At 31.2% G+C, this 26085-nt stretch overlaps 3 protein-coding genes across 6 annotated transcripts; 1 reads left to right on the top strand and 2 right to left on the bottom strand.

Moving 5' to 3' along the window:
- Positions 319–5991, top strand: LOC109360656 (citrate synthase, glyoxysomal-like). Of its 3 annotated transcripts, none has more exons than XR_002109202.1 (15): positions 319–642; positions 1235–1415; positions 1580–1665; positions 2208–2312; positions 2705–2767; positions 2942–3051; positions 3302–3421; positions 3500–3575; positions 3657–3730; positions 4167–4287; positions 4823–4920; positions 5038–5161; positions 5498–5653; positions 5744–5778; positions 5820–5991. XR_002109202.1 is itself a non-coding variant. In XM_019605694.1 (15 exons), exons 1-13 carry the CDS (start codon positions 388–390, stop codon positions 5627–5629), a joined length of 1545 nt encoding a protein of 514 aa, XP_019461239.1. In that variant the 5' UTR covers positions 319–387; the 3' UTR covers positions 5630–5653; positions 5744–5768; positions 5802–5986. The 3 variants fall into 3 exon arrangements, 2 of the variants coding, with proteins under 2 accessions (XP_019461239.1, XP_019461237.1); XM_019605694.1 differs by having other exon boundaries at positions 5744–5768; positions 5802–5986; XM_019605692.1 differs by having other exon boundaries at positions 5744–5938.
- Positions 5448–14797, bottom strand: LOC109360655 (probable LRR receptor-like serine/threonine-protein kinase At1g07650). Its single transcript, XM_019605691.1, has 24 exons — positions 14581–14797; positions 14153–14321; positions 12681–12752; positions 12521–12589; positions 12354–12425; positions 12066–12137; positions 11863–11934; positions 11628–11699; positions 11461–11532; positions 11288–11362; positions 11125–11196; positions 10825–10896; positions 10680–10745; positions 10251–10319; positions 10121–10159; positions 9895–9953; positions 8898–9283; positions 8610–8805; positions 8381–8527; positions 8024–8142; positions 7625–7835; positions 7287–7527; positions 6838–6988; positions 5448–6561 (listed from the first exon to the last, which is right to left on the bottom strand). The coding sequence occupies exons 1-24, from the start codon at positions 14699–14701 to the stop codon at positions 6175–6177; spliced, it is 3081 nt and encodes a 1026-aa protein (XP_019461236.1). The 5' UTR covers positions 14702–14797; the 3' UTR covers positions 5448–6174.
- On the bottom strand, positions 18033–21816 carry LOC109359121 (protein trichome birefringence-like 43). Of its 2 annotated transcripts, XM_019603661.1 has the most exons (6): positions 21417–21816; positions 19182–19353; positions 18860–19035; positions 18592–18750; positions 18213–18512; positions 18033–18131 (listed from the first exon to the last, which is right to left on the bottom strand). In XM_019603661.1, coding segments are annotated over exons 1-6 (1074 nt in total). In that variant the 5' UTR covers positions 21683–21816; the 3' UTR covers positions 18033–18130. The 2 variants fall into 2 exon arrangements, with proteins under 2 accessions (XP_019459206.1, XP_019459204.1); XM_019603659.1 differs by having other exon boundaries at positions 18033–18512.

Here is a 26085-nt window from a genome sequence, read left to right as displayed (position 1 = left end):
CTTACTGGATCTCCAAGATCAAAATCAAGTGTTCAATTATTGAGAACGACACTTGTTGGGAAGAGTAGACATAAACCCAAAAAGTATCCAAAAAATAAAAGATATCATTGGTACAAACAAATTTAAAAAAATTAGATAACAAAATATATTTCTTAACATACATGGAAAAATTATTAAGAGAACAACACAAAAAAGCAGATTTAATCCACAAAAAAACATAGTTCACGAGTACTTTTGACGTGTGACAATTACTATATAATTGAAAGAAAGAGATCATAAAGTGTATTTTACTCTCTCTCTCACCACCACCTTCTTCTTCTTCTTCTTCTTCTCAATCCACAATTGTTTGCATCTCTTTCTCATCGAAATTCCATTTCTTCATAGAAAATGTCAAACAACGATTCTGAATCACCGATGCTTCACGCGCGTGGCCGTTTGGCCACGCTCTCTGCTCACTTCGTTCCTTCTTCCACCGATCACGTTGTTCCTCACCTCCACCCTCTTCCTCTCCTCTCCGCTCCTCTTCCGCCGCCTCCGTCCAACGTCAACGGTACTTTGACCGTCGTCGATGATAGGACCGGGAAAAAGTACCAGCTTGAGGTCTCACCTGATGGCACCGTCAAAGCTTCTGATTTCAAGAAGGTATCAATCATGATCATCAAAGTTTCATTTTTTATCTTCGTTTTCAAAGGATTTCGTTATTTGGAAAATTGGGTCTCTGTCAATTTTGCTCCTTTATGCTCTGTTCAATTGTTTCGAATTGTAGTTTCTCTTTTTTTCAGTGTTTGTAGTTTATCAAGTTTTTCTCCTGTATTTAAAATAATACATTGGTTAGCCAGATTTTTGTATTTTACATGCACACATTTGTATTTAGGTTGTGGTTAAATTGTGCACTTATATTCAGTGATTATCACAACTCCATGATTTATTATTTATTTGTGCAAATATATTATTTTGATCATAACGTTTGATTTATAAATCAATAGTCATAAATGCATAAATTTACCCACCATCAATAATGTGTATTGTGTAATTAGCGGGGCTATTAATGGATTAAGTGTTGTTAAGCACATAATATAGTTGTTAATTGGAAACATCATTAAGAGGCGTTAAATTCGTGAAACAAAATTAATGTACAAAAGTCACTTTCCTCTGTTATTATAGTATGGCTGTTTATATCTATTTATTGTTTTATACTGCTGGATTGTGGGGTTATCTAATATTTGATTTGCAGATATCGACTGGGAAGAATGACAAGGGGCTCAAGCTTTATGACCCAGGCTATCTAAACACAGCTCCAGTTCGATCAACAATTAGTTATATTGATGGCGACGAGGGAATTCTTAGATATAGAGGATACCCAATTGAGGAGTTGGCAGAGAAAAGCACTTATGTGGAAGTGTCCTATCTCATAAGTGAGTTTTTTTTCACTCTTACTGCAATTGTATGTATGGGGCCTTCCGAGGCTCTTGTTTATATGCACAAATCTTTTTAACTGATAGACATATATTGCTGCTAATTAGTACATGCTTTTAACCATAGGATGAATGTATTGACTACATCTTTGTATGTATTTTAGTGTATGGAAATTTGCCTTCTGAAAGTCAGTTAGCGGAATGGAAGTTCGCTATATCTCAGCATTCAGCTGTTCCACAAGGAGTTTTGGTGAGCTTTTGAGCTATATCTTATAACTATTGCTGTGGGTTTATGGTCTCAAAATTCTATCTGATAACTTCTTTCTTTCAGTCAGTCACAGCTTTTAGATTTGTAAATGATTTCCACCATTTGTATTACTGTTGGAAATTTAATATGCCAGTGATATTTTATAATTTTAAATAAGTCTAGTTGATCTTTAATCACACTGTTTTTTATTTTTTATGAGAGAAATGTGGTGGAATAGTTTTTCTAACTGGGTTTTCTGGAATCATATGCTGCTTTTTATATACATTCAAGGTTGAAAGAAAATCTGACTATGACTTCAATCATGTTTAGAACTGTAGTACATGTCCCAGAAGATCACTTGTTAATTTTCCAGACTGGTTTGTTTTTTAATGGACAAGCTTTGGAATTTCTTTTGCAACCATTTATAGAGTTCTTTTGTAGTAGTGATTCTTAAAATGAGTGAGATCACATTGTCCATTTCTTGTGATAAAGTATGAGATGGTTATCTAATTGAGTTGTGGTATCAACTTACATTTGTTTTGTAGGATATCATACATTCAATGCCTCATGATGCTCATCCTATGGGTGTGCTTGTTAATGCCATGAGTGCTCTATCTGTTTTTCATCCTGATGCGAATCCTGCTCTCAGAGTAAGTAACCAAAACTGCTGTCAACTTACTCACCTCTTGAACTGTTCTGCATTGGTTTAAGTAAATGGTGACACCTTAACATGTCACTGCATATCTTAATTTTCTGGGGCAATATTACTTTTTCATGTATTGGATTTCATCTTATTGCCTCACCTTTTGAAATATTCTGCGTCGATTCTACATATCCTGCCTTCCATATAGACTTGATGCTTTTTTATATTCGGCAAGAAATTCCCTTGGGATATTGCTTTTTCCTGTGGGTGAGTTCAGTGTGCATGCGAGTGGCACTCTTTTCTTATTAGGATTCCACATGTTATATTGTTAATCCTGTGTTATATTATTTGTTTTGGCTTTGACTTTTTTCGTATAATTTTTATTATGATTTAATGCAGGGCCTTGATATTTACAACTCAAAGCAAGTGAGAGACAAACAAATAGCACGGGTTATTGGAAAGGTCTGCTTATTCAGTTCTTTTTACTCCACTCACCCTTCCTATATCTGATATATTTTGAATGCTTCTTGCACTGGTTTTACAGCTTGTATGCTGTTGGATTTTGTGCAGTATTCATGTAACTCTTATTTGCAACTTTCCTACTGCTTTATTGCAATATCATTTTTTTAATTGCAGATAACAACAATTGCTGCTGCAGTGCTTCTCAGAATGGCAGGAAGGTCACCTGTGCTTCCATCCAACCACCTTTCTTACACAGAGAACTTCCTATACATGATCGATTCTTTGTATGTCGTATGATATTTCTAGCCGATTTACATTTTGTAATAAGCCAAACTTGTTTTTTTCATATTTTATTTTTTCTTCATGGCTTAGTGATGGCTTTACTTTCGTGCTTGTGTATTACAAATCCAATTCTTTTCAAAAGAACTATAATTTAATGTTCGATGATATAACGGTAGCCAGATATACCTTCTTTTTTGTGTGTGTGGAATTAGAGTATATAACAAATAAAATCTCCACTGTGCATGTTTTCAGGGGCAATCGGTCATATAAACCTAATCCAAAGCTTACTCGTGCGCTGGACATCATCTTCATCCTGCATGCAGAACATGAAATGAATTGCTCTACATCCGCTGTCCGACACCTTTCATCAAGGTAGACATCTTACTACAATTATTCTCAAGCAACATGAAGTAGTCATTCTAATATTGCTTAACTATTATCTTATTTCAGCGGTGTTGATGTATACACTGCTATTGCTGGAGCCGTAGGAGCTCTGTATGGACCTCTGCATGGTGGGGCTAATGAGGTGACTATAAATAGTTAATTCTGTCTTGATTTTATGTATATTGTTTGTTTTAAGCATGCTGATTGACATTTGCCATTGTAGGCTGTCCTCAAAATGCTGAGTGAAATTGGAACTGTTGAGAAGATTCCAGAGTTCATTGAAGGTGTCAAAGCCAGGTGGCTACTACTTTCTTTTTGTTTTCTATGTCGTACCTTTTTCCTAGTGGTTAGCTTTAAGATTACCCTGCAATGTAAGAATGATGTTGAATATATATATTTCAGATAGAGGAGGAAAGGAGAGAATAGAGACTCTCAATAATAGAATAAATGAATAACAATTTGATATGGTGTGCAATGGTATGATAATGTCATGCGGAAAAAACCAGTAGTCCTTTTTATACTAATAATTAGAATCCTAGTCCTGATTAAATAAGGAAGCTAATTAATGAATACAAAGTAACTCCTAAGAGATCATCTAAGATAAAATAACAGTATTATGAGATGCTTTCTTTATATACTAACATATAGCATGATGCCTTGCTTATTCGCAGAAAGTAGGGAAAATGATAGGTTAACTTTTAATTGATAATGTTGTCCTGTGTTTTTCTTTCAGGAAACGAAAGATGTCTGGTTTTGGACACCGAGTGTACAAAAATTATGATCCCAGAGCAAAGGTCTTAAGAAGCTTGGCAGAGGAAGTGTTTTCAATTGTTGGCCGGGATCCTCTTATTGAGGTGTTTGTCCATTTTATTGTCCCTGTCTATGCTCTATTGTGCTGCCTGTCAGCTATATATTCCTTAAGCTAGATGTGCAGGTCATGAGGCATATGATCAACCAATCAGGGTTTCTGAATACAATGATAAACTAGAAAAATTAAAAAAAATTATTTTTTATTTTGGTTATGAACTATAATGCAGAATGTATATATATCTATACATATTTGTGCATATAATGCATACCTGAACAGGCTCACAGATATTTTAAAATTTAACTGTCTATGTAGGCTTGGCCCGTAATGCATATGCATTAGATTAGATGTCGTTTTTGTTTGAAAACAGGACAGCAGATTAAGTCAGATAATATGAAGTCGTTCAAAAATATGTAGTAACTTATTACACTTTCAAATTTAAAGCACTACTTAGGGGTTCTCACACTACAGTTATTACCCGACCAAGAAAACTTGTGCTTAATGTAATGTCAATTTGGTTCATTATATTTAGTTAAAACTTTTGAGTTCTAACTTCTCTTTGAAATTATTTCACCGTTTAGGTAGCAGTTGCATTGGAGAAGGTTGCACTATCTGATGAATATTTCATCAAGAGGAAGCTATATCCAAATGTTGACTTCTACTCTGGATTAATTTATAGGTAATCTATTATTACAGCCAATTATTGTAACTAGGGAGGATAATATGTCTCTCCTCCAAGAATATCATACAACTTTACAAGACTTGAAGTCTTCAACTGATGATTTTATACTATCAGGGCCATGGGGTTCCCACCTGAGTATTTCACTGTTTTGTTTGCTATCCCTCGAATGGCCGGGTACTTGGCACATTGGAGAGAATCCTTGGATGATCCTGATACAAAGATTATGAGACCTCAACAGGTTACTTCCTGTCTTTAAATCAATTCCGTGGCCATGATTTTCTTGCACATTAAAAATGTATCATAATTATAAACTATACACTATTTTGTCTCAATATGTTGTACATGTTGTGCACCATGTGGCTTAGTGAAAAATGGTCATGTATTGTATCACTTTAAGGCTGCAATATATCTTTCTTAACACCGGTGCTAGTAAATATTTCCATAATGCAACTATATGATATGATGGACCTGTACTAGATCCACCTATAACTACCCTTTTCAGTTCTACCAGAAGATATTGTTACTGCGCATATTTCTCTTCCCTGATTTCGTCAAATCTATTTTAATGTTTCAGGTCTATGTTGGAGAATGGTTACGGCATTATAAATCAATCAGAGAAAGGAGTGTATCAAATGATGCTGACAAGCTTGGTCAGGTAGCCATATCAAATGCCTCGAAGCGTCGCCTTGCTGGATCTGGGATATAGCTTGCAGCGTGACATGACCAAAAGGTGATATATAATTTTTAGGAAAGTACTGGAAGAAAATTATTCATGGTTCATGCCATTTTTATTACCTAACTAATTTTTTGCTATAAGCAGGAAGATGCAATGAGTAGAGCATGTCATGGATAAGTAATGCAACTGGTATCTCATCTAGATGAATGATGCTGGTGGGATTTGTTGTTCCAGCATTTTTATGCTAGTATACATTTCAGTAGTTCTACTATTAAATTCAATGTCTCTTTGAAATTATTAATGGTATAAGTAATAAATAAGCATAGTTTAAACTTCAAAGATATCATAGACAGTCATATGTATAAGTTTATCAAATAAATTTTGAAGCATGTGTGCTGGGTGCTTGAGATATATGAAGTCTACTGATAATTTTTAAATCATGAAAATGTTAATCTATATCACTTTCATTCAAGACTCGAGTCAATGATCATTAACATTAATAATGAATGATGCGTTGACATGATAAAAAATCTTACGCGGTCAATACATAGGCTGTTTTTTTATTACCCTATCTTTCACTCATCCGATCGATCGGAGCTAACTGTAACAAGATGGCAGCTCTCACCTGTTTCAACATGTGAGCTAGAGGAATCAGTGTATATACTATGTGCTGACATGCTTTGTGTTGTGCCTGGATTCTGCCAGAAGTGATTTCTTATACTTCTGTTTTTGGAATTGGAACTAACTGCTGAATATCCTGGATCAGAAAGTAGATCCTGAATGTCAGTCCAACCTTCAAGCATGCTCACAGCTTGGGACATTGATGGCCTAAGTGTAGGAGATGCATTAGTACATAACAGAGCCACATTTAGCATTACTATGGCCTCTTTACTTGAATACTCTGAACCCAAATCTGGATCAACCAGCTCCAGAAGACTTCCTCTCTCTTGCAAAACATATGCCTGAAATAAACCTCAAATTTCAGACTCAGTGATATCAATTTATGTCATGCAGATTAATACTCAAACTATGAAGGACTGAAAAAATAACCAGTACTAAAATGTGGAATGGAAAGAAGCAACTTCATTATCTTGCAGGCTCTATATAGCATTTGGGTAAAGTTCCTCAATAAAGAATTGCATAGATATGAACTAGTATAAGACCATTGTTTCTCTGACTTGCTTCACATACAATCCTAAAGATTGGACATTGTTCTTAAGACAAGGTAAAAAAAGTACCCAATCAAGAAGGTAAAAAAATTCCTCGTCCGGCCTATAATTCGTGTTGCTCTTTCCGCTCACTATCTCTAATGCAACCACACCGAAGCTATAAACATCTGCTTTGTCAGTTAAATATCCGCGCATTGCATATTCAGGAGCCATATAACCACTGCAGAATAACAACAAGCATATAGGAGGAAATTGAGATTTGTGTTATAACATAAAACACACAAATGATATGTGACAGAAGTATAAACTATTCTAGTGCCTCCACCTATGCTAAACTTATAAGAAGATTGTTCTTGAATTTAGATGTTTGATCCTTGCAGCTTCCATGCTTCAAATTAATTCACAACTTAGCATGAAATTGAGTAGACATGTATTTTCTTCATACATATTTTGTTACAAACAAGCAGTGAACATTGGAATACAACATAAAAGGGAAATAGTACTATATATGAACTTACATTGTTCCTGCAATTCGAGTGCTAATATGAGTTTTGTCATCTTCATTAAGTCTTGCCAAGCCAAAATCTGAAACTTTGGCACTAAAATCCTTGTCAAGCAACACATTACTTGCTTTTATATCTCTGTGTATGATTTTTATCCTGGACTCTTCATGGAGGTAAGCCAAAGCTCTAGCTATACCAATGCAAATTGTCTTCCTGGTTGACCAATCCAGTTTCAATTTGCTGTCTGGATCCTTCCCTGTATGAGATATGGTTTCAGAATAGTCAATTATTTGGCTATATGTTTAACTCAAATGGCAGATATGAGTCAGGTTAGAAATCATTGTGAAACTTACCGAAAAGAATGCGAGACAGACAATTATTTTCCATGTACTCATATACCAGTATCAACTGGTTTCCCTCAGCACAACATCCATAGAGCTTAACAAGATTGGGATGATGTAATCCAGATATCATTCCTATCTCATTCACAAACTCGCGGTTTCCTTGTTTAGATTTCGAAGATAGCTGCTTTACTGCAATTACTGTACCATCTGATAGTAGGCCCTGCATCATGATCAAGATGTATTTTTGTCTTGCATTATTATCACACAGATAAGCATGGAAAAATTTGGATATTTTTCTTTTTCATTATTATATCATGCAGTATCTCTTGTATATTAAAGTATGTAACATATAAATCAACCATAAGGCAGCATAGGAAACCAGAAATATGAAAGGATCACAAAAAATACCTTGTAAACAGAACCAAATCCTCCTTCACCAATCTTATTAGCTGCATCAAAGTTTTCTGTTGCTGCTTTGATTTGTCTTAAAGTAAATAATCCCGTCTGTAGATCTATGCCCCGAAGCTCTGGATGAAATTGGAAATTCAGATATGGAAACATATTTTCAATAACAACCTTATATATGATTAAAATATCACTTAGTTTTTTTTGACATTTGAATAAACTTTGTAGAAATAATTGAATGAGCACTAATTCTTGAAGAAGCTGGGATACTAATATGAAGTATGCTATGTTAGAAAGAAATGGATATACTTACTCTAACATAAAAGCAAAATTGTAAAAACTTGGTGGCATATTCTATACCTTTATACACAGATTCCTTGCCTCCTATCCATCCCTTCCTCCACATGACACCCAGCACAATAAGAACAACAACTATAACAGCAGCGACTATGCCAACTGCGAGTGTAACATAGTGTCTCTTTTCATCTTTTAATGGAGGTTTAAAATCTGTTCAAATGAAGAGTACTTATAGCTTTGGTAGAAATGAAAAAAAAGTTCAACAAGAGTATAGGGTGTTAGAATTACTTACTAGGGTCTACTGAGATGGCAGATACTAGAGGTCCATAAACTCCTCGAGTCGGTATGCCAGTTGTTCCCTTTCCAGCCCAGTAGAAGTGAATCTTCAAAGTATGTTGTGTGACAGTAGCATTAAAAGTCTTCACAACTGGCTTGCCAGTACCACCGGCTTCTCTTTCGATATCAAAATCTTGCAGCACCAAATTCCCCTTCATTTAAAGCACTTAGTAATATTTTCCATCTACATGAATGCACGACTCGGCGAAAATTAATTACTTAGCATCATGTAAGTAATAGTTACCTGGATGTAAACATCAAATATCCGCCTTCCGATACTGTTATATGACTTATCATTGATGAAAATGATCTCTGAAAAGTGAAGCTTAACAGTGTAGTTTCCATTTATCAGACAGAGGCCATAGTATGTGAGAGCAAGGGGAGAAACACGAGCCGTTGTGTATAGTTTAGAATTCGGTACAGATACATTGACGAGTCTAGAAGTATTGATCACAATATAGGAATCAAAGTCAATATCATTGTCCATGAAGTTCCCAGTGCTACTAAGAGCCCATGAACTCTGACTGGAGTAATATGTTGAAGCACCTCTTTGTTCTATGTCAGCATCGTAATCAAGACTGTGAATGTTTGCCTCCTTACCACCACAATTAATGTGCACAGAGGAATGATCTGTTGAAGAAACAATGCCAAAATGGATTAAAAAGAAAGAAATCTTTATGCGAAATCTCGTACTAGAAATGGAAAAGTTGGACAAAAAGCAAGGAAAAATTCACAAAGAACATACTATAATTTGTATTGTAACCTTAAACTTGTAGTTCAATTATATCAAATTATTTAATAAGGTGTCATCATTACTCATCAGAATCATACAATCTCTATTTTGTTATTTCATTATCTTAGAAAAGATTACGTGATTATGATAAAAAACTTCCAAATTATTCTAGCTCTGTTGTGAAAAACAGATACATTGTTGCTTCTTTCCTTATGGACAATTTCATTCTCCCTTTCTTTTCAAGTTAATTGAATTTCTGCACAGCTCTGAGAAACGTTTTCTTTTCGGGTTAATGTCTTTAAACTAGGCAATGGACTATTTTGTGAAGATAAGCATAATCAAAATCATCTTATATGAATAATATCTTATTCTCTGTTTTGTTATGTAATAATGCTGAGAATTCATCATCAATTTAGTTCACTTAATTTCTGGTAACAGTATTTGAATCACTATTTAAGGCAGGTAAATGAATCTAAATCAAAAATTTGGAGTGTTGTGTCACACTTACAGTCATCAGTTGAAGCCGGGCACGGGAAGTTCCTTTTTAGGCACGGATGAATCTTACTTCTACAACAAAGAGTGTAACTTAAGGTTATATATATCAGAAAAATGCAAGAGCAGATTATCGGCTACGCAACTTAGGAAGAGGTATAATGCAACGCCGACATCTTCCAAGGTTATATATCATCAGAAATAAAAGGATGACACTTCATATTCTAAGCACAATAACTTACTCTTTATCCATTGATGATGAGTAGCTCTCAACAAGATTTCTGCAAAAATAAGAAAGATCGGTTGCAATGATAATTGATTACTAACACTCATTCAGGATATTGGAACTGATGCAACTTAAGCAGAACTTACATGTTCCCTCGTTGACAATCACCGCGTGGACTTGAGCTATCCCAGGTGAAGTTATTGGAAGAGATATCACTGTAAACCAAAATATGTAATCAAAATGTTTATCTCATGTTGCTGCAATAGTCAACATTTAATCTCAAATATAACATATGTTAACTTTATGCAGAGTTGCAGAGATCAATACATTAAAGTTCCTAGAGAATATAAGCCATGAGCTATCCAACTATAAAATTGTTTTAATGGATTTATTGAAATTTGCGCTATGGTAGAACTTAATGGCGTCGTTTTGATCACCTAGCCGACCCCAATGGCTTTGATTATCAAGCATAAGCAATCAAATGATTTTTGGGGAGTTATTCACAGTTGTAACTGAAGGAAATAAAGATGAAACAGTGAACATTTAAGCATGACTATTAGAGAAATTTTACATACACATTTTTGTTCTCAAGGAGGACCCAACCAGGTATAGTCCCCGATATCTTGTTCCCAGTAAGATACCTGCATTATTTAGCTGAACTTTTGTTACATCATAAATGAGATGTTCGAATTACACGTTTCATTCGATCCATCTACTTACATGTTGTCCACCTTCTTAAGTAGGGCAAAAGATTCAGGTATCTTTCCACTCAAGCCATTGAAACTCAAATCTCTGCGGAAACGGAGATAAATAAATGAACTTGTCTTATATAAGGGAAAAAGCTAATAGAAAAATGATATTTTATCCTCAACTTCAACATGGAAAATGAAAAAAGAAAAGCATGTTCTTGTTTTGTGCATGCAGTGTTTCAAGGATCATTTTGTTATTGAGACACTCTCAATTGAAACATGACAATCAAATGTACCAAAACTATTGAAAGTCACTTGTATAACCACTTACAAGATTTTCAGTTTGTCCATTGTCCCAATATAGTCTGGAATGTGTCCTATAATGTTGCATTTTCTCAGTACCCTGCATTATTTTGTTCAAGTAAAATTAAGGCCATTTCAAGAACACTTCTAAGAGAAAGAGAAAGAGAAAGTAGATAAGTCTCTGAACTCACAATTGCTTCATGTATTTCATATTACTTAGTGGTGGAAAAACCGAGAGTTTACTACCCTTTAGGTCTGTTATCCTCCTAAGGTATCAAAGAATGAACAAAAACAATCACTTCACAAGTTCACATATTCACAATCTATGATCATTACATAAATAAATACAGTATGAGAAGCATACAAATCACTTAAGCTTGTCAAGGCAGAAATGCTAGAAGGTATAGGCCCCTCAAAAGAGCAACCTTCAATGTGCCTGTAACATAAAAAAATGAAATGATGAACTAAACAATATGTGTATATATATATATATAATAAATACAATATGAAAAGACCAAGTACAATGCTTACATCTTTTCAATCAATGTCCATTTACTAATGAAATTGGGTATCCTTCCAGAGAAATTATTGTCACTTATCCTCCTACAATGTGTTTCCATAAAAGTTAGTAAGTATGCAAAGAAATGTGAAAGATTTAAATGAAACAATAAAAGAACATAAGTAATAAATTGAGCTAGAAAATGCATAATTTTAAATGAAATGATGTGCCAGAAGATGTGAAAAATTGATAAGAGAGTTTACTTACATATCAGTCAAGTTGGTCAACTTAGAAAGTGCCACTGGCAATGCTCCAGTGAATGCATTTGATGACAGAACTCTGAACAAACATAATTCATATTCATGTCATACACAATAGTACTAGGAAAACAGCATATATATATATATATATGTATGTATATATATATTGTCATTGCAATCCAATAAGAAGAAAAAGTTCAGAAGAATTACATTTTTTCTAAATTAACCAGCTTTCCTATCTCTGATGGAATGATGCCTGAGAATAGATTTCCTTCAATACTCCTGTACCATTCATACAAATATTTAATATAAACAGAACAGAAGATATAAATTGTGAACTATACTAAGCTAGTAATCCTGTAACACCTATGCCAAGTTCTCCTTAGGTAAAAACAAATTTTCCTTCTTTTTCTGAAAGAAGATTGGATTCACCATTATGCTTAGTAACTGAGTCACATAAATGTATGTAAAAAGAAAAAGAAAATGATTTCAACATACAGATTTCTGAGGGTTGTAATATTGGTGAGAGCTTTTGGGAATGGCCCTGATAATTTGTTTCCCATGACAGAGCTACACATTGAGTCAACAAAATAAGGATTAAGTTGGGTTTTCATAGAAAATGAATATAAGGAGAAAAAGGTAGATTTGTAATAGAATGTTCTTACAGCTCAACTAAATGCATAGTAGCCCATTGTTGAGGTATAGAACCAGTGATAAGGTTACGACTAAGGTCCCTATTTGAAAGAGTAAGACATAGTTAATGGACTTCATCACCATGCAGAAAATAATATTAGTTTATAAGGTAAGGTTTGGTTATCATCATACAATGCATTGAGGTAATGAAGCTTCGAAAACTCTGGTGAGAGTGTGCCAGACAGGTTTTGAGACTTCAAGTATCTGTTCATTTACAATAATATCAAATCCAAAACACAACATTAGAATTTATATGATGGCTAGAACAACTAATAAATATATCTAAAGTTTTATACACTAAGTGTATATAAATATAATGCATAGAAATTGCATTTATATATCTAATCAATAAACAAAGATAAATATGTTGATACAAACTTGAAAGGTGCAATATAATAAGTCCTTAGAAGCATATAAATGTTTTTTTATATATATTTATAAAAATGTTGAGAGTTTGCTCTTTCACTTAGAGATAATTTTATTTAAAAAAACAATAAATCTTAACCAAAGTTGAAACTATAACTAATCCCATTATATATTATGCACATCCAATTTTTTCTTTTAAATATTTTATTCATCATGCAATTCCCAAATGTTTTTTTCATGTAATAAGAATCTGTTTTACTCACCAGATGCAATCCTAATTTATTCTATTTAAAAATTATTAATCACTTTTAATTTACTATAGAAAAATGTATTTATCAAATTTTAAAAGGAAAAGTTTACCCAAAATAAACAGTTTGAAGCAAAAGCATAAATATAGGAAAATAAAAATGAACAGAAAACAATAGTGACAGGACAGAACATGAGCCCTAAAAACATAAAAGTAAACAGTGGGCCTATTTCAGGATTTTCTCTACTAACAGAAGGACAAATACACTCAAAATAAGAGTAAAAAAAAGTAATATAATTTATCATTTTGATCCTTAAGATATAATAAAATAATTTTTTTATCTACATATATAAGTATAAAAGTGATAACTTATCTTTCCATTAATGGAAGAATATCCTAACTCCTATTTCAAAGTCAAAGTATGTGGTTTGTCCTGTGGATTGGATTGGAGTGACTCTCTTTTTCTAAGAATGATGACAATAATAATTATGATTTGACCATTTTACAATTTTTTAATCAGCATTCTTATTTAGACCAATTGAATACTTACAAAAGTGTATGATTTAGAAAAGATTAAGATTCACAACAGTGAACATTTTAGTGAGGGGATAATAAGAATGTGCACAACCCACCAGAAACATATTCTAAGCAAAAAGAAAAATAAAGAAAGAAAATTGGTGTACAAAAAATCATTAGCCTTTCTTAATTTCTTTATGATACTCAATTAGCCAAGTTAATGGAATCCAAGAAAGATAACCATAAACTCATAATTAAAGAAAAAAATGCAATACCCCTATTTTTTATGTCGGTGTAAACATTTGACAGTAACTTCAAGTCTTCTTTGTAGTAAAAAAATGAGCAATAATGCACGTGAAGAATAATGAAATGAAACTTAAGAAAAATGGTTCCTTAAACCACATGATTCCATGTGCTTTTTCTGCTATACTTGACATCAAGAAAGAAAGAATAGAGAGAATTGAAAGAACATTACATGGTTACAACATGGCAAGATGAATTATTGTTGAAGGTGCAATCACATAACACATAATTCTCAGAACCTTTCCTATTATCAAACTGAGACACACTCCAATTGCAAGGGTCCACCCCAAAGTCCCACTCTTTCTTCCCAATCTTCTTCCCTATCTCTTCCAATGCCTTCACTGCACATATATAACACCACCACCAACAAAATATATTATGAAAAATCTGAAAATCTAGACACAAATATGTAATTATCTTAAAACTATTGACTATGCCTTATGAAACTTTGTATAGTAGTATTTATGGTAAAGTAATATTATAAAGTATGATATAAGAATGGCCAAATGAGATTTCCAAGTTACAATAACAAATCTGATCCCAGTTCAAGCACAAATATCATTTCCTTTTATCTAACTCTGATGAATAAATGCTTTATACCCTCTTGAATGATGAGCTTAGGTGTGGCTGCAGAAGCCAAGTATGAGAGGGAAATAAACACAGTGAAACTAATGAGAAGTGAAAGAAAGTGGAGAATGGAATAACCATAACAGAACTCCATCAAAGTGGTTTATTTCACTTTGGGCAAAAGGAAAATGGTGAAGGAGGAAGAGTCTATATTTAGTACTAGTACTAATCAAATGAGGATAGAGAGGGTTGGGTAGCATAAATAGTATACTATATATCTCTGGTAATTGTCCATGATATTTTTATAAGAGACACTTTGTATTTTTATGTAAAGTTTATTTTTTTGCATTGCTTTTGTAGAAAGCTTTAACTATATCTAGTTTTTGCTTTAATGAATAATATTTAACGAGGTTAAGATTTTAATCTTATAATATTAAAAAAGTAATCATTTTTATCATGTGTAATTTAGTTAAAAAGGAATCATAAAAAAATATAAGATTGAGTAAAAGGTGATTTTGCTATAATAGGTCCCAGTGTAAGGGGGTGTGGGGTGGGGACACTAGCATAAAATAAATATCTCAAACCTAATGGTTAGATTGGTAGATCCAAAGTTGCAACTTGGTATAGAGGACATACAGCATTAACGATATCACCTGTCCTAAATAATGTCTCATTTTATATCTCTAGCTAAGTAGAGTGCTCCATTTTATTATTTTTATTTTTAAATTTTTATTTTATCTACATGTTAATATATGATTAGTTTGAGATAAGAAATGTGACGTTGAGGAAAGGTGATCCTGATCTAGGAGATGTGGTGGCATGATTAGCCAGAATAATGTGAATTGATACTTTTAAGCCTTACCTATAAAAACGTTTGGTTTGATACTTTTAAGTGTGAAGACACTACTACTTAACAACATTTGCGTCCCTAATCAACTTGTGATGTATAATAATATTAGCTTTTTATTATTTTTAAGGGTCAACAAAGATTCCATTTGTCCTTCAAAATAATATCCCCTTGTCATGTGATTGTTGCATGTGTATAATTCATATTTTTTTTTTGTCGATGGTGGAACTCGAATCTACGACCTCCTACACTTGCGTATAGTTATTAGGTTGTTAATTAAATATTAAATATAAATAAGCTCGGTTGGTTGGCTTTGGTTAATGAAGCTAGTTGCGTCTTTGACCCAAACCCATGCCAGTTATTAGAAAAAAGAAAACAACTAGTTTCCAAGTATACTTAATTAATATATATTTGATAGCTAGATAATTTTTTCTAAACCAGATGATATGATAGAAAATGTTTTGGGTGATTCAAACCAAATCAAAGAATATAATCTTTGGAATAATCATGACTATTAGAAAGTATAAAAGCAAACTAACCAATGTGTGAAATATGAGATTATTGTTTGTCCAAATGCAATAACAAATCTGAACCAAGAAATAGTTGAAGACAACATCACCACATCACCACATCACTATTAGTGATGAGTACCACCACTATATAGTGAAGTTGAGTGTCGTGGAGTGGTTGACCAGGGTCTTCATGATCAATCTTAGAACCTGAAAAGGATTTGTAGAGGAGATATCATCTTCATTACTTCCATTTTATGTTAATCGATTGATTTATAGACACAATCTCACAAACTTTTTGCTAGAGTAATCTCAACCTTTCATATACACTTGTGATTCCTCTTCATATGGTAATTATTACATAGATTTATTATTTCAAATCTTGTCTCATACGATGTCTTACTCAATAATAATGTTCATTGACGCATAACAACGTATGACATTAGGACAGCTTCTATAATTATGATTTGCATGCATGCACGTTGCTCCACCACATGGAGATGGAATATAATTGGAAATAGAAAGTGATTTTGTTAGAAAGGGAAAAGTAGAACTAATGTATGGGGACATATATGATAATGAGATATATGTGGTAACAAGAGGGGGTCGTGGGGCATGGAAAAACGCGCTTAGAGGAATAAAAATACAAAGAACTAAGAGAAAAAGCCTTGTACCCAATGCTAAGTGGTCCTCTTTCCTAACCACGTTTTAGGCTGAATGAGGATCACATGTCCTCATTCATGCTCACTTGGTGTACTAAGTCAATCATAGAGTTTCATTCATTTAAAAAAAAATTATAAAAACAGAAATTGATATTTTAATATTATTTTGTGATGTTTGATTGGTCCAAATAGGGAGACAAGAAAATTGTGTACATGTTATCCTTATCCTTACGCTTTCATGTTTTGGATGTTGGCCACATTAATTAATGGATTGGACGCAAACATATAATTTATAGAGTTATTATATATATTTTTGATAAGAAAACTTGTATTAATAAAAGGGTACTAATGATACAAAATTTATAAGGAAAAATCTAATAATCACATAATTACAATAAGGAGCTTATGTATATATTTATATATAGCTTCTCATTTCCAAGTGTTAAAAATTCATTCACCTATTATTTCATCATATTCATTCGAAACGTTTACATCCAAATGTATGATGGGCAATAAAGGTGATAATAATGAGAAAGAAGTTGAACTTTTTCACAAAATATTTAAATAACGCCTCTTAAAATAATAAGGTAGAGGCGATATGCTAGTAACTAATCCTAGTCAGATTTTTTTTTATAGTAAATTTTTTATTAGAAGATAAAAATACTTACAAGGTGATATTGACACAACGACATTCTAACTTTATTAACAAAAACAATATAAGTGCATAAGGAAACTCATAAAAATGAATAAAAAACTATATTTAATTACAATAATAATTAATATAAACTCAGAGTAGGATGAGAAGTTCATTTAAACTGAAGAGATAATAATATTTGGTTTTAAAGAAGAAAAATAAATTGATGAAGTGAGATTAGATAAGGAAATTAAAGAATGCATGGAGGAGTATGACTATGGGCAGAAGTCTGCAGTTCACTTGTATGTGTCACTCTATGTGTCAGGAAATATTTTGATTAGAAAATTATTTAATAATTACATTTTTAATTTAAATAATTTTTTCAATCAATTAGAAGTAATGGGGCATGGAGTGACACAAAAAATAGAACATATGTGTTCCCTATTTCTATGATGATTGTGGTGGGTGAAGTTGAGTGGCTTCATGAATGTATATGCCAGCTAGCATAGCTTTATTTGCAGCATCCCATTTTGGACTTTACTCTTTTCATTCTTCTTTTGACTATATCTACATTTCTCCAATCATTTAATTTGAGTTCAACCCTTCTATACTATTCTCCATTTCTCGTTTACGCGCTATTTCAATTTTCTGTTTTTTACCACACTACATCAACTACCATTATATATGCATAAGTATGTTATTTATGTGTCTAATAATTGATGGATGGCCTAAGACATTAATAACATGACTTTCAACCTATACACATTATTAAAATAGTTAAAAAATAAGTTGAGAAAGTATCATGTTTATGAAGAAAAATTCAATATATATACATATATGATACCCCAAACAACTACTATATATAGAAATACAAGATAATAAGTGACATTGCTGCACCTACACAAAGTTTATTGGTTTTTTCTGAAATATATCTTGTATAGCATATAGGTTGTTATATATATAATTGATTATATGATTGATGAGTAGAAGGATTAAGAAGTAGCTAGAGAGCATAATTGTGAAGTAGAGATGCATAGAGAAGAAGATTCCAAGTATCAGGAACACCAGGTAGACACCAATGGCTGCAATCCATGTCATTATGGCCACCATGTCCATAAACAGATGGATGACCATCTTTCCTAAGCTGTGACAATGTTGTAATATTGAGCAAATAAATTGGCTTTGACATGCTTCTTAACACTTTCTCTAGTACCAATTCTGCTGGGTGTGCCCCTCCTGGATAATTTAATCCAGACACTGGCCTCATTTGCCCCTCACAATATTTTGCACCTGCTTGCCCCCATTTTGCTCCACTGCAACATTTCAGACAAGCTTAATTATAATGAAGCATACCCTTTGAAGAATAGTAGCTAAGTAAGTGAGTGTACATACTTAAGATGATCTGGAGAGACTCCTTGGAAGAATAGCATTGTTTTGTTAGTGTCAATATTCTCATCAACCCATTTGCTCCATGTCTTTAAGCCTTTCTCATATGCAACCAACCGATTCATATCTCTGTATCTATTACTTCCATCTTCAATGAAATCCCATCTTCAAAGTTAATGTGAATAAGCCAAAGCTTGCATGTCAAAATTATGAACAATATCTCTAGCTATATATATATATATGTGTGTGTGTGTATGTATATAGTTATACTTACGGTTGTTTTCTTCCTGTGTGTAGCCACCAATGCCAAGAATCGAATATCAATATGTCTGCTCCTTTCCACATATCTCCAGTTTCAATGGAATCTAGTCTTAGGACTCGACCAATACTTTCAGTTACAGTATCCACCAGAAATGCATTGCGTAGAAACATCACTTTAACATCATACCTCTGCAAATGTTGTTGCAAATGTTACTACATATCAATGAGTTTCTTGCAAATGTTGTTGGATAATTAAGGTGACACTATCTACCATAAACTCGTATCTTTAAATAGCACCATGTTATTACTCTAGTGAGAGGTGATAAAAGTCTAACCTGGAAGGTGAAAATGGAGAGATCACCAGTCCTAACTAAGGTGTATTTGGCATGTGGCACAGCTATGTGAAGCATGCATGTAAGTGATTGCCATTGATTCAAACTCAAGGAATCCCCCACAAATAAGATACTCTTCCCTCTAACTCTTCTTAAAAAATCTTCACCATTGAATCTGTATACCAACCAAACTTCATTCCAATCATATATATGTAGCTCCATTCATCATTAAATTATTATTTTGTTTAGATATAATATGGTATGTTCAGCTTTCTATTATATTCAAGGATAGAATATATGAAGGCAACATTGCAACAACATCCTCTCAATAGAGGAAGTATGTACAATTGTGCACTTAGCTTTATATGTTGGTTTAAATGTACTAATATATAAGGTAGATGTACACAATCTTATCTTATCATAATAAACTAATAAAATTGATTTAATTATCTGAATTCGTGACATTTAAGTGGTAAGACAAACAAATTTACTGTTCGAAAGAGACTTCAACTAAAAAAAAGTAATTAACAAATTTAAACTCGATAAAAAGAACAATTAATGACACGTTCTTTGATCAATATATATGATAAATAATGGGTAAATAGAAATCCAAATATGGTTTAATAAAAGTTAACTAAGGATGCAAAGACTTGCTTGTATGCCATCTAACAAATTTTCTTAATTAAACTTATACAATAAAGTTGAGTGCATCAGGTCATTCACATTAATAATTAATATGAAACTATTATAGTTAAACAATGGTTATAGGTCATAATTAATAATGTGAGTAGCTTTGTGACTTAAATTGGGTGCTTCACATCTATACAAGAATTATCTCAAATTCTAATATACCAAAAACGTCCAGTTAACAAAATTTTGGTAAGTAAAAGTTCAAGTCAACAAATGGAAATTTTGTATAATGGAAGGAAAAAAGAGATAATCATGTCAAATTTAAGTCTTGTACATGATAACGAGACAATTGATTAATGTTCATTATGATAGAAAAATGATATGCATTTAGTAATACTTTCTTGCTAAGTTGCTATGCCAAACTAAGATGCAATTGTGCCAAACAAATCCACCGATACCAACAAAACATTAATCTAGTAGTGTAAAATTTTATTGGATTCTCAACGTCGAGATTCAATTCTTGGGAGCAACACTTGTTGGAAGGGACAGACACAAAACCCGAAAATAATTAGTTTCTTAACAAAAAATGCGAGAGAATATCATTCATTGGTAGTACTAAAAAACAAATATATGTGATTGTTAGTTAGCCCTTGAGTTGGCTTAGAAAGGACGTAAACTAACAAGTGGACATGAAGAAATGTGAAGTCTACATTAAATGTCACATTCAAGTTTAGAGTCTTATAGTATGATATCATACCAGAGATTCTAAACTATTTCTTAATGTTTTATTAGCTCGTCATTTTACCAGAAACATAATTACTTGACAAAGCTTCTTTACCTATAAAAGTAGCACTAATTGATTGGTACTTGTCCCAAAAATAGCTTAAGAGTGGGGTCGTTTGAAAAAAAGAAAAAAACTTTGAAGTATAGTTATTTTCTCTCTAGCCTTAACTGTGATTGAAATTTCCTTCTGGTGAATTTGTTGAGATTCAATTACCATAATAATTGTAATTGTATTATTCAGGATGAAGGTTGGTGTTTTCTGATCTTAGAATTGCTAATAGAAGGAAAAAAATGATAAAAAGACCTATTCAATAAGTAAAAATCACAGTTTTGATCAAAGACTAATTTTATCCAATTGTCAATGTGGCCACAATTATCTTCAAATTATTGTTGTTGTAGACCACGATTAAATTAATCAAGCAATCAGAACATTTTCCAACCGGAGCCGCTAGACCTAAACCTACTCAATAAGATTGTCTCGAATCATGTACTAAATCTTATTTCATATCAATAAAAGGCGAGACAGAATTTGGGACAACGTATCTTTGTTCAAACATAACCGCAAACAAAAAACAATTTACCCTGCCTCATCCCTAGGACTTTCCTTCCATCACTTCTTCTGTCTTTCTCTCTATTTAAACTTTGTTAGCCTTTTTCTCTGTTTTAACTTCGTTAGTTACTATGGACATGACATGCATTAATGTAACCTCTAACAACGTGCCAAATAACAGAAAAACTACGTAATTATGTGAGAAACAATGAAGTTTGTATGGTCTAAAAAAAACTGAGTAAAAGGAAATAATTAATGGATATTGTTGTGTGTACCTTGGTAAGTTGCAGCCTAATGGCTTCCATCTATAATTGAGATAGAGTTTATCAGGACGACCATTGTTTTGACAATCAAATTGTTTCTCAATAAATGGACATTCATAGGATTCATAAAAAGGGTATGAAGAATCATCATCAACAACCCAACTACCATGAAACAAATCACACCCTCTTTTTGCATCATTGTGATGATCATCTCCATGTATCTTAATGGTGAAAAGAGAAAGAAAAAACACTATAGATATGGAGAAATACCACCCCATGTTAATGTGAAAAGAAGAAAGAGATGAAAAGGTGGCAGGAGCGGTTGGTGAAGCTCAAAATGTAAATGAACAAAGAGGGTTTGTGTGTGTGTGCTTGTCTTAGGAGTAGAATAGAGGTGTGCATTCACATTCAATTATCTCATCTTATTATAATTCTCATATTAGGTTGGGTTAATAATCATATATATATATATATATATATATATTAATTTAGAATTTATTTATTCGTAAATTGATGATGAAGGTTGCACTACAAATGGCCTAAGTGGGTCCCAAGGAGTGCACTATCCAATAGAAGTTAGAAAATGAGAACAGGGAGGAAACGATCTCATCGAGAGTTTTGCTATATTTTATAAAATAATTTTATTTTGTAATATTTTTAAAATATTAAATACATATAATGTCCCAGGTTATAAAGTAATTGGAATTATTTTTTGTTAAGGAATAATTGAAGGTTGGTCCCCTTCCAAAATAGTTATCCAATATTTGTTTGAATCTTTTTCATAAGTATTGATTTGTTTCAAAATATATCATAAAGTATATCTCAAACTAATGATAATAAAGTTAAAGTAAAAAAAAAATTAATTTTTCTAACTGATATAACACGTTCTTGTTAATTTAATACATGATTTGAGAAATTTTTGAGAATTGATATATACGTGAATCGTGATAGTGTCGTACCTCTATAGTATTCTTGTAAGCTGTAACTTTCTTTCTTTGAGTTACCAACAACCCATTCAAATATAGACAGGACATTTTAGATTGTAATACAAACCCATTAAATTATTATTCTCTCTTGGTCTTACCATTTTTTCTTGTCATAAATTTTTTTTTATATATTTTCCTCACTCTTCTTGGTGAGGTGCTGCAATTGATATGGGATTTTGAGAGAAGATAATTTACAAAGCAATTAATTATTTTAAAGTGATTAACACATATAGTATTATATATATTATATCAGAGTGGGTTGATTTGAAGCATCTCAATAATACTATTATTCATGGTCTATTATGATATTTTTGGAATAATGGTGCTATGTTTTTGTGTGATTATTTTTTAATTTAATATATACTGGCGGGTAGATCGGTATCTCGTGTCTATCGACCAGTGTTCTTATTTTTTTATATGTATCATTTTTGTGTTACATTCTTTAAAGAAAAATAATTTAATATAAGAAATGTTACATAGAAACTCAATAGAGACTAAAAGGTAAGAAAATTAATCAAATATAGAATTGAAGAAGGCAATATAAAAATTAAAAAATGTGTGGAAGAATAATGATGTATTGTGAAAAAAATAAAAAAAATATTTGAGAGTTTACGATGATTATTAATGTAAGAGTTACAAAGGGTAATTTTGGAATGTGAAAACTATGTCATGATAATTATTTGTAGTTTTAGCTTTACATATAGTATATATATAAATATAGTACAGATGATTTGTAAAGTGTAATACATTGTTAATTTATTCTTTACTATTCATATATATTATTTTCATTTAAAAATCAATGATAATTAATATATAAATGATAAATAATATATTAATAACTTAAAAAATCTTATACAGTTAATACATAAATATAAACTCAAAGAAATATTATATTTACTAATTGTAACAGTTATTTTTAAAGTATTAAATTGCATACCCTAACGTATAATAACCTTACTTAATAGTGAAATTTTAATTTTAGAGAAAGTGAGAGTAATATATGTGCTAGTCGTATAAGAATTTTATTCTCACCACAATATCTATCACTTTCTATCAATTATGATTAATTCCTCTAAAATAAAAATAATGTACATGTATAATAGATGATATATTGATTATGTAATTTTATATTCACAATGGAGAAGTATAAAACTTTTATAAAAAGCGTTACACTGAAAAGAAAAATTGTCAACATTTATTTCAGTGCATGTACTTCACAATTAAAAATGTGAAGGAATTCAATTATCAACTTACTTTTCATTGAATATATGAACTGTAATAGCTTTCTCATTTATGAGAAACAATTAGATTATAAATATTTTAAAAATTAAAATAAATGAGATTTAATCTGATATATAATTTTTTTAAATGTTTCTTTAAATTAAATATGTAACATTAATGAGGAACATTTTTTATTCATTGATAATTAATAATTCATTAATTGTTGGTCCAAGCAATTTCACTAAGATAATGATAATAATTTATTATAGTATGAGACCAATTTCATGCATTATTGGTGTAAATGGTTTTAAAAATACCATAGTCAAATAATTTTAATGATGCTGAGATATATAATTTAAATATAATAAATTTATATTGCATCAAACTTAAATTTAAATATAATAAATTTTTAATAATTAATAATATTTGGCTATATGATAAAGTTGAAATGCATAAAAGAAATGCAACAAACATTAGACTATATGTACGACTCCACAATATATACTTGAAAGGGTATGTCTTGAATTATATATACTTGAAAGGGTTGATCATTCTAAAATATTTATGTGCATTATTGGTCCAAATGGTTTTAATATTACAGGAGTCAAATAATTTTAATGATGTGGTGACATATAATTGATTAAATTTATAATTCATCAAACTTAAATTTTAATATGATAAATTTTAATAATTAATAATATTTGGATATATGACAAAGTTAAAATGTCTGAAAGAAATTCAACAAACACCAAGCTATATATACAACCCCACAATATATACTTGAAAGGGGTTTGTCCTGAACACGTTCTTGATCATTCTAGAATCTTCATCTTCAAATCCTCAATTTCTTTATATCAAAATATTATCAATCGTTATTGCAAAAATAGATTCAAATACATAAGCAATGATAATCTATAAGAGACAAAATTTGAGATAATTTGCTAAATAAATTAGAGATACTTCCACATGCTTCTTTATAAAATTAATTAAATTTATAGTGCATAAAAGTTAAATTTTCATATAATAAACTTTAGTAATTAATAATATTTAGATAAATGACAAAGCTAAAAGCTAAAATGTCCGAAAGAAATGCAACAAACATGAGGCTACATGTACAACCCCACAATATATACCTGAATGACATTTCTCCTAAAATTGTTCATTACTGTTCTAGAATCTTCATCTTCAAATTCTCAATTTCTTTATATCATAAGATTATTAATTGTTATTGCAAAAATAGATCCAAATATAAAAGCATTGATAATCTATAAAGGGAACAATATTCGAGATAATTTGTTAAACAAAGTATAGATAATTTCACATGCTTTTTTATATAATTGATCAAATTTATAGTACATCAAACTTAAATTTTAATATAATAAATTTTAATAATTAATAATAGTTGGATATATGACAAAATTAAAATGCCTAAAAGAAATGCAACAAACATTAGGTTACATGTACAATGTATCCAACAATATATACTTGAAATGAGTTTGTCCTAAACTCGTTCTTGATTATTCTAGAATCTTCATCTTCAAATTCTCAATTTCTTTATATCATAAGATTATCAATCGTTATTACAAAAATGGATCAAAATACAAAAGCATTAATAATATATGAAGGGAACAAAATTCGAGACAATTTGGTAAACAATCTAAAGATGCTTTCACATGCTTGTTTATATAATTGATTAAATTTATAGTGGATCAAACTTAAATTTTAAAATAATAAATATTAATAATTAATAATATTTGGATATAAGATAAATTTTATAATGCCTAAAAGAAATGCAACAAACATCAAGATGATCCACTATATACTTAAAAGGGGTTTGTCTTAAACTCATTCTTGATTTTTTGAGAATCATCATCTTCAAATTCACAATTTGATTATATCATATGATTATCAGTCGTTATTGTAAAAATGCATCCAAATACAAAAACATTGATAATCTATTTACGGAACAGAGTTCGAGATAATTTGCTACACAATCTAAAGATCCTTTCACATGCTTCTTTATATAATTGGTTAAATTTATAGTGGATCAATCTTAAATTTTAATATAATGAATTTTAATAATTTAATAATGACAATTAAAATGCCAGAAAGAAATGCAACAATCATCAGACTATATGTACAATATACTCCACAATATATATATATGAAAGAGTTTGTCCTAAACTTGTTCTTGATTATTCTAGAATCTTCATCTTCAAATTCTCAATTTCTTTATATTATAAGATTATCAGTCGTTATTGCAAAAATGGATCCAAATACATAAGAATTGATAATCTATGAATGGATCAAAATTTGAGATAATTTGCTTAACAAAGTAGGGATGCTTTCACATGTTTCTTAATATAATTGATTAAATTTATAGCGCATCAAACTATATAATAATATTTGGTTATATGACAAAGTTAAAATGCATGAAATAAATGCAACAAACACTAGGCTACATATACAATGTT

Source organism: Lupinus angustifolius, chromosome LG11 (assembly GCF_001865875.1).
Source record: "Lupinus angustifolius cultivar Tanjil chromosome LG11, LupAngTanjil_v1.0, whole genome shotgun sequence".
Classification (NCBI taxonomy): domain Eukaryota; kingdom Viridiplantae; phylum Streptophyta; class Magnoliopsida; order Fabales; family Fabaceae; genus Lupinus; species Lupinus angustifolius.
Note: the sequence above shows the minus strand (reverse complement) of the source record. Positions and strands in the feature narration are given on the sequence as shown.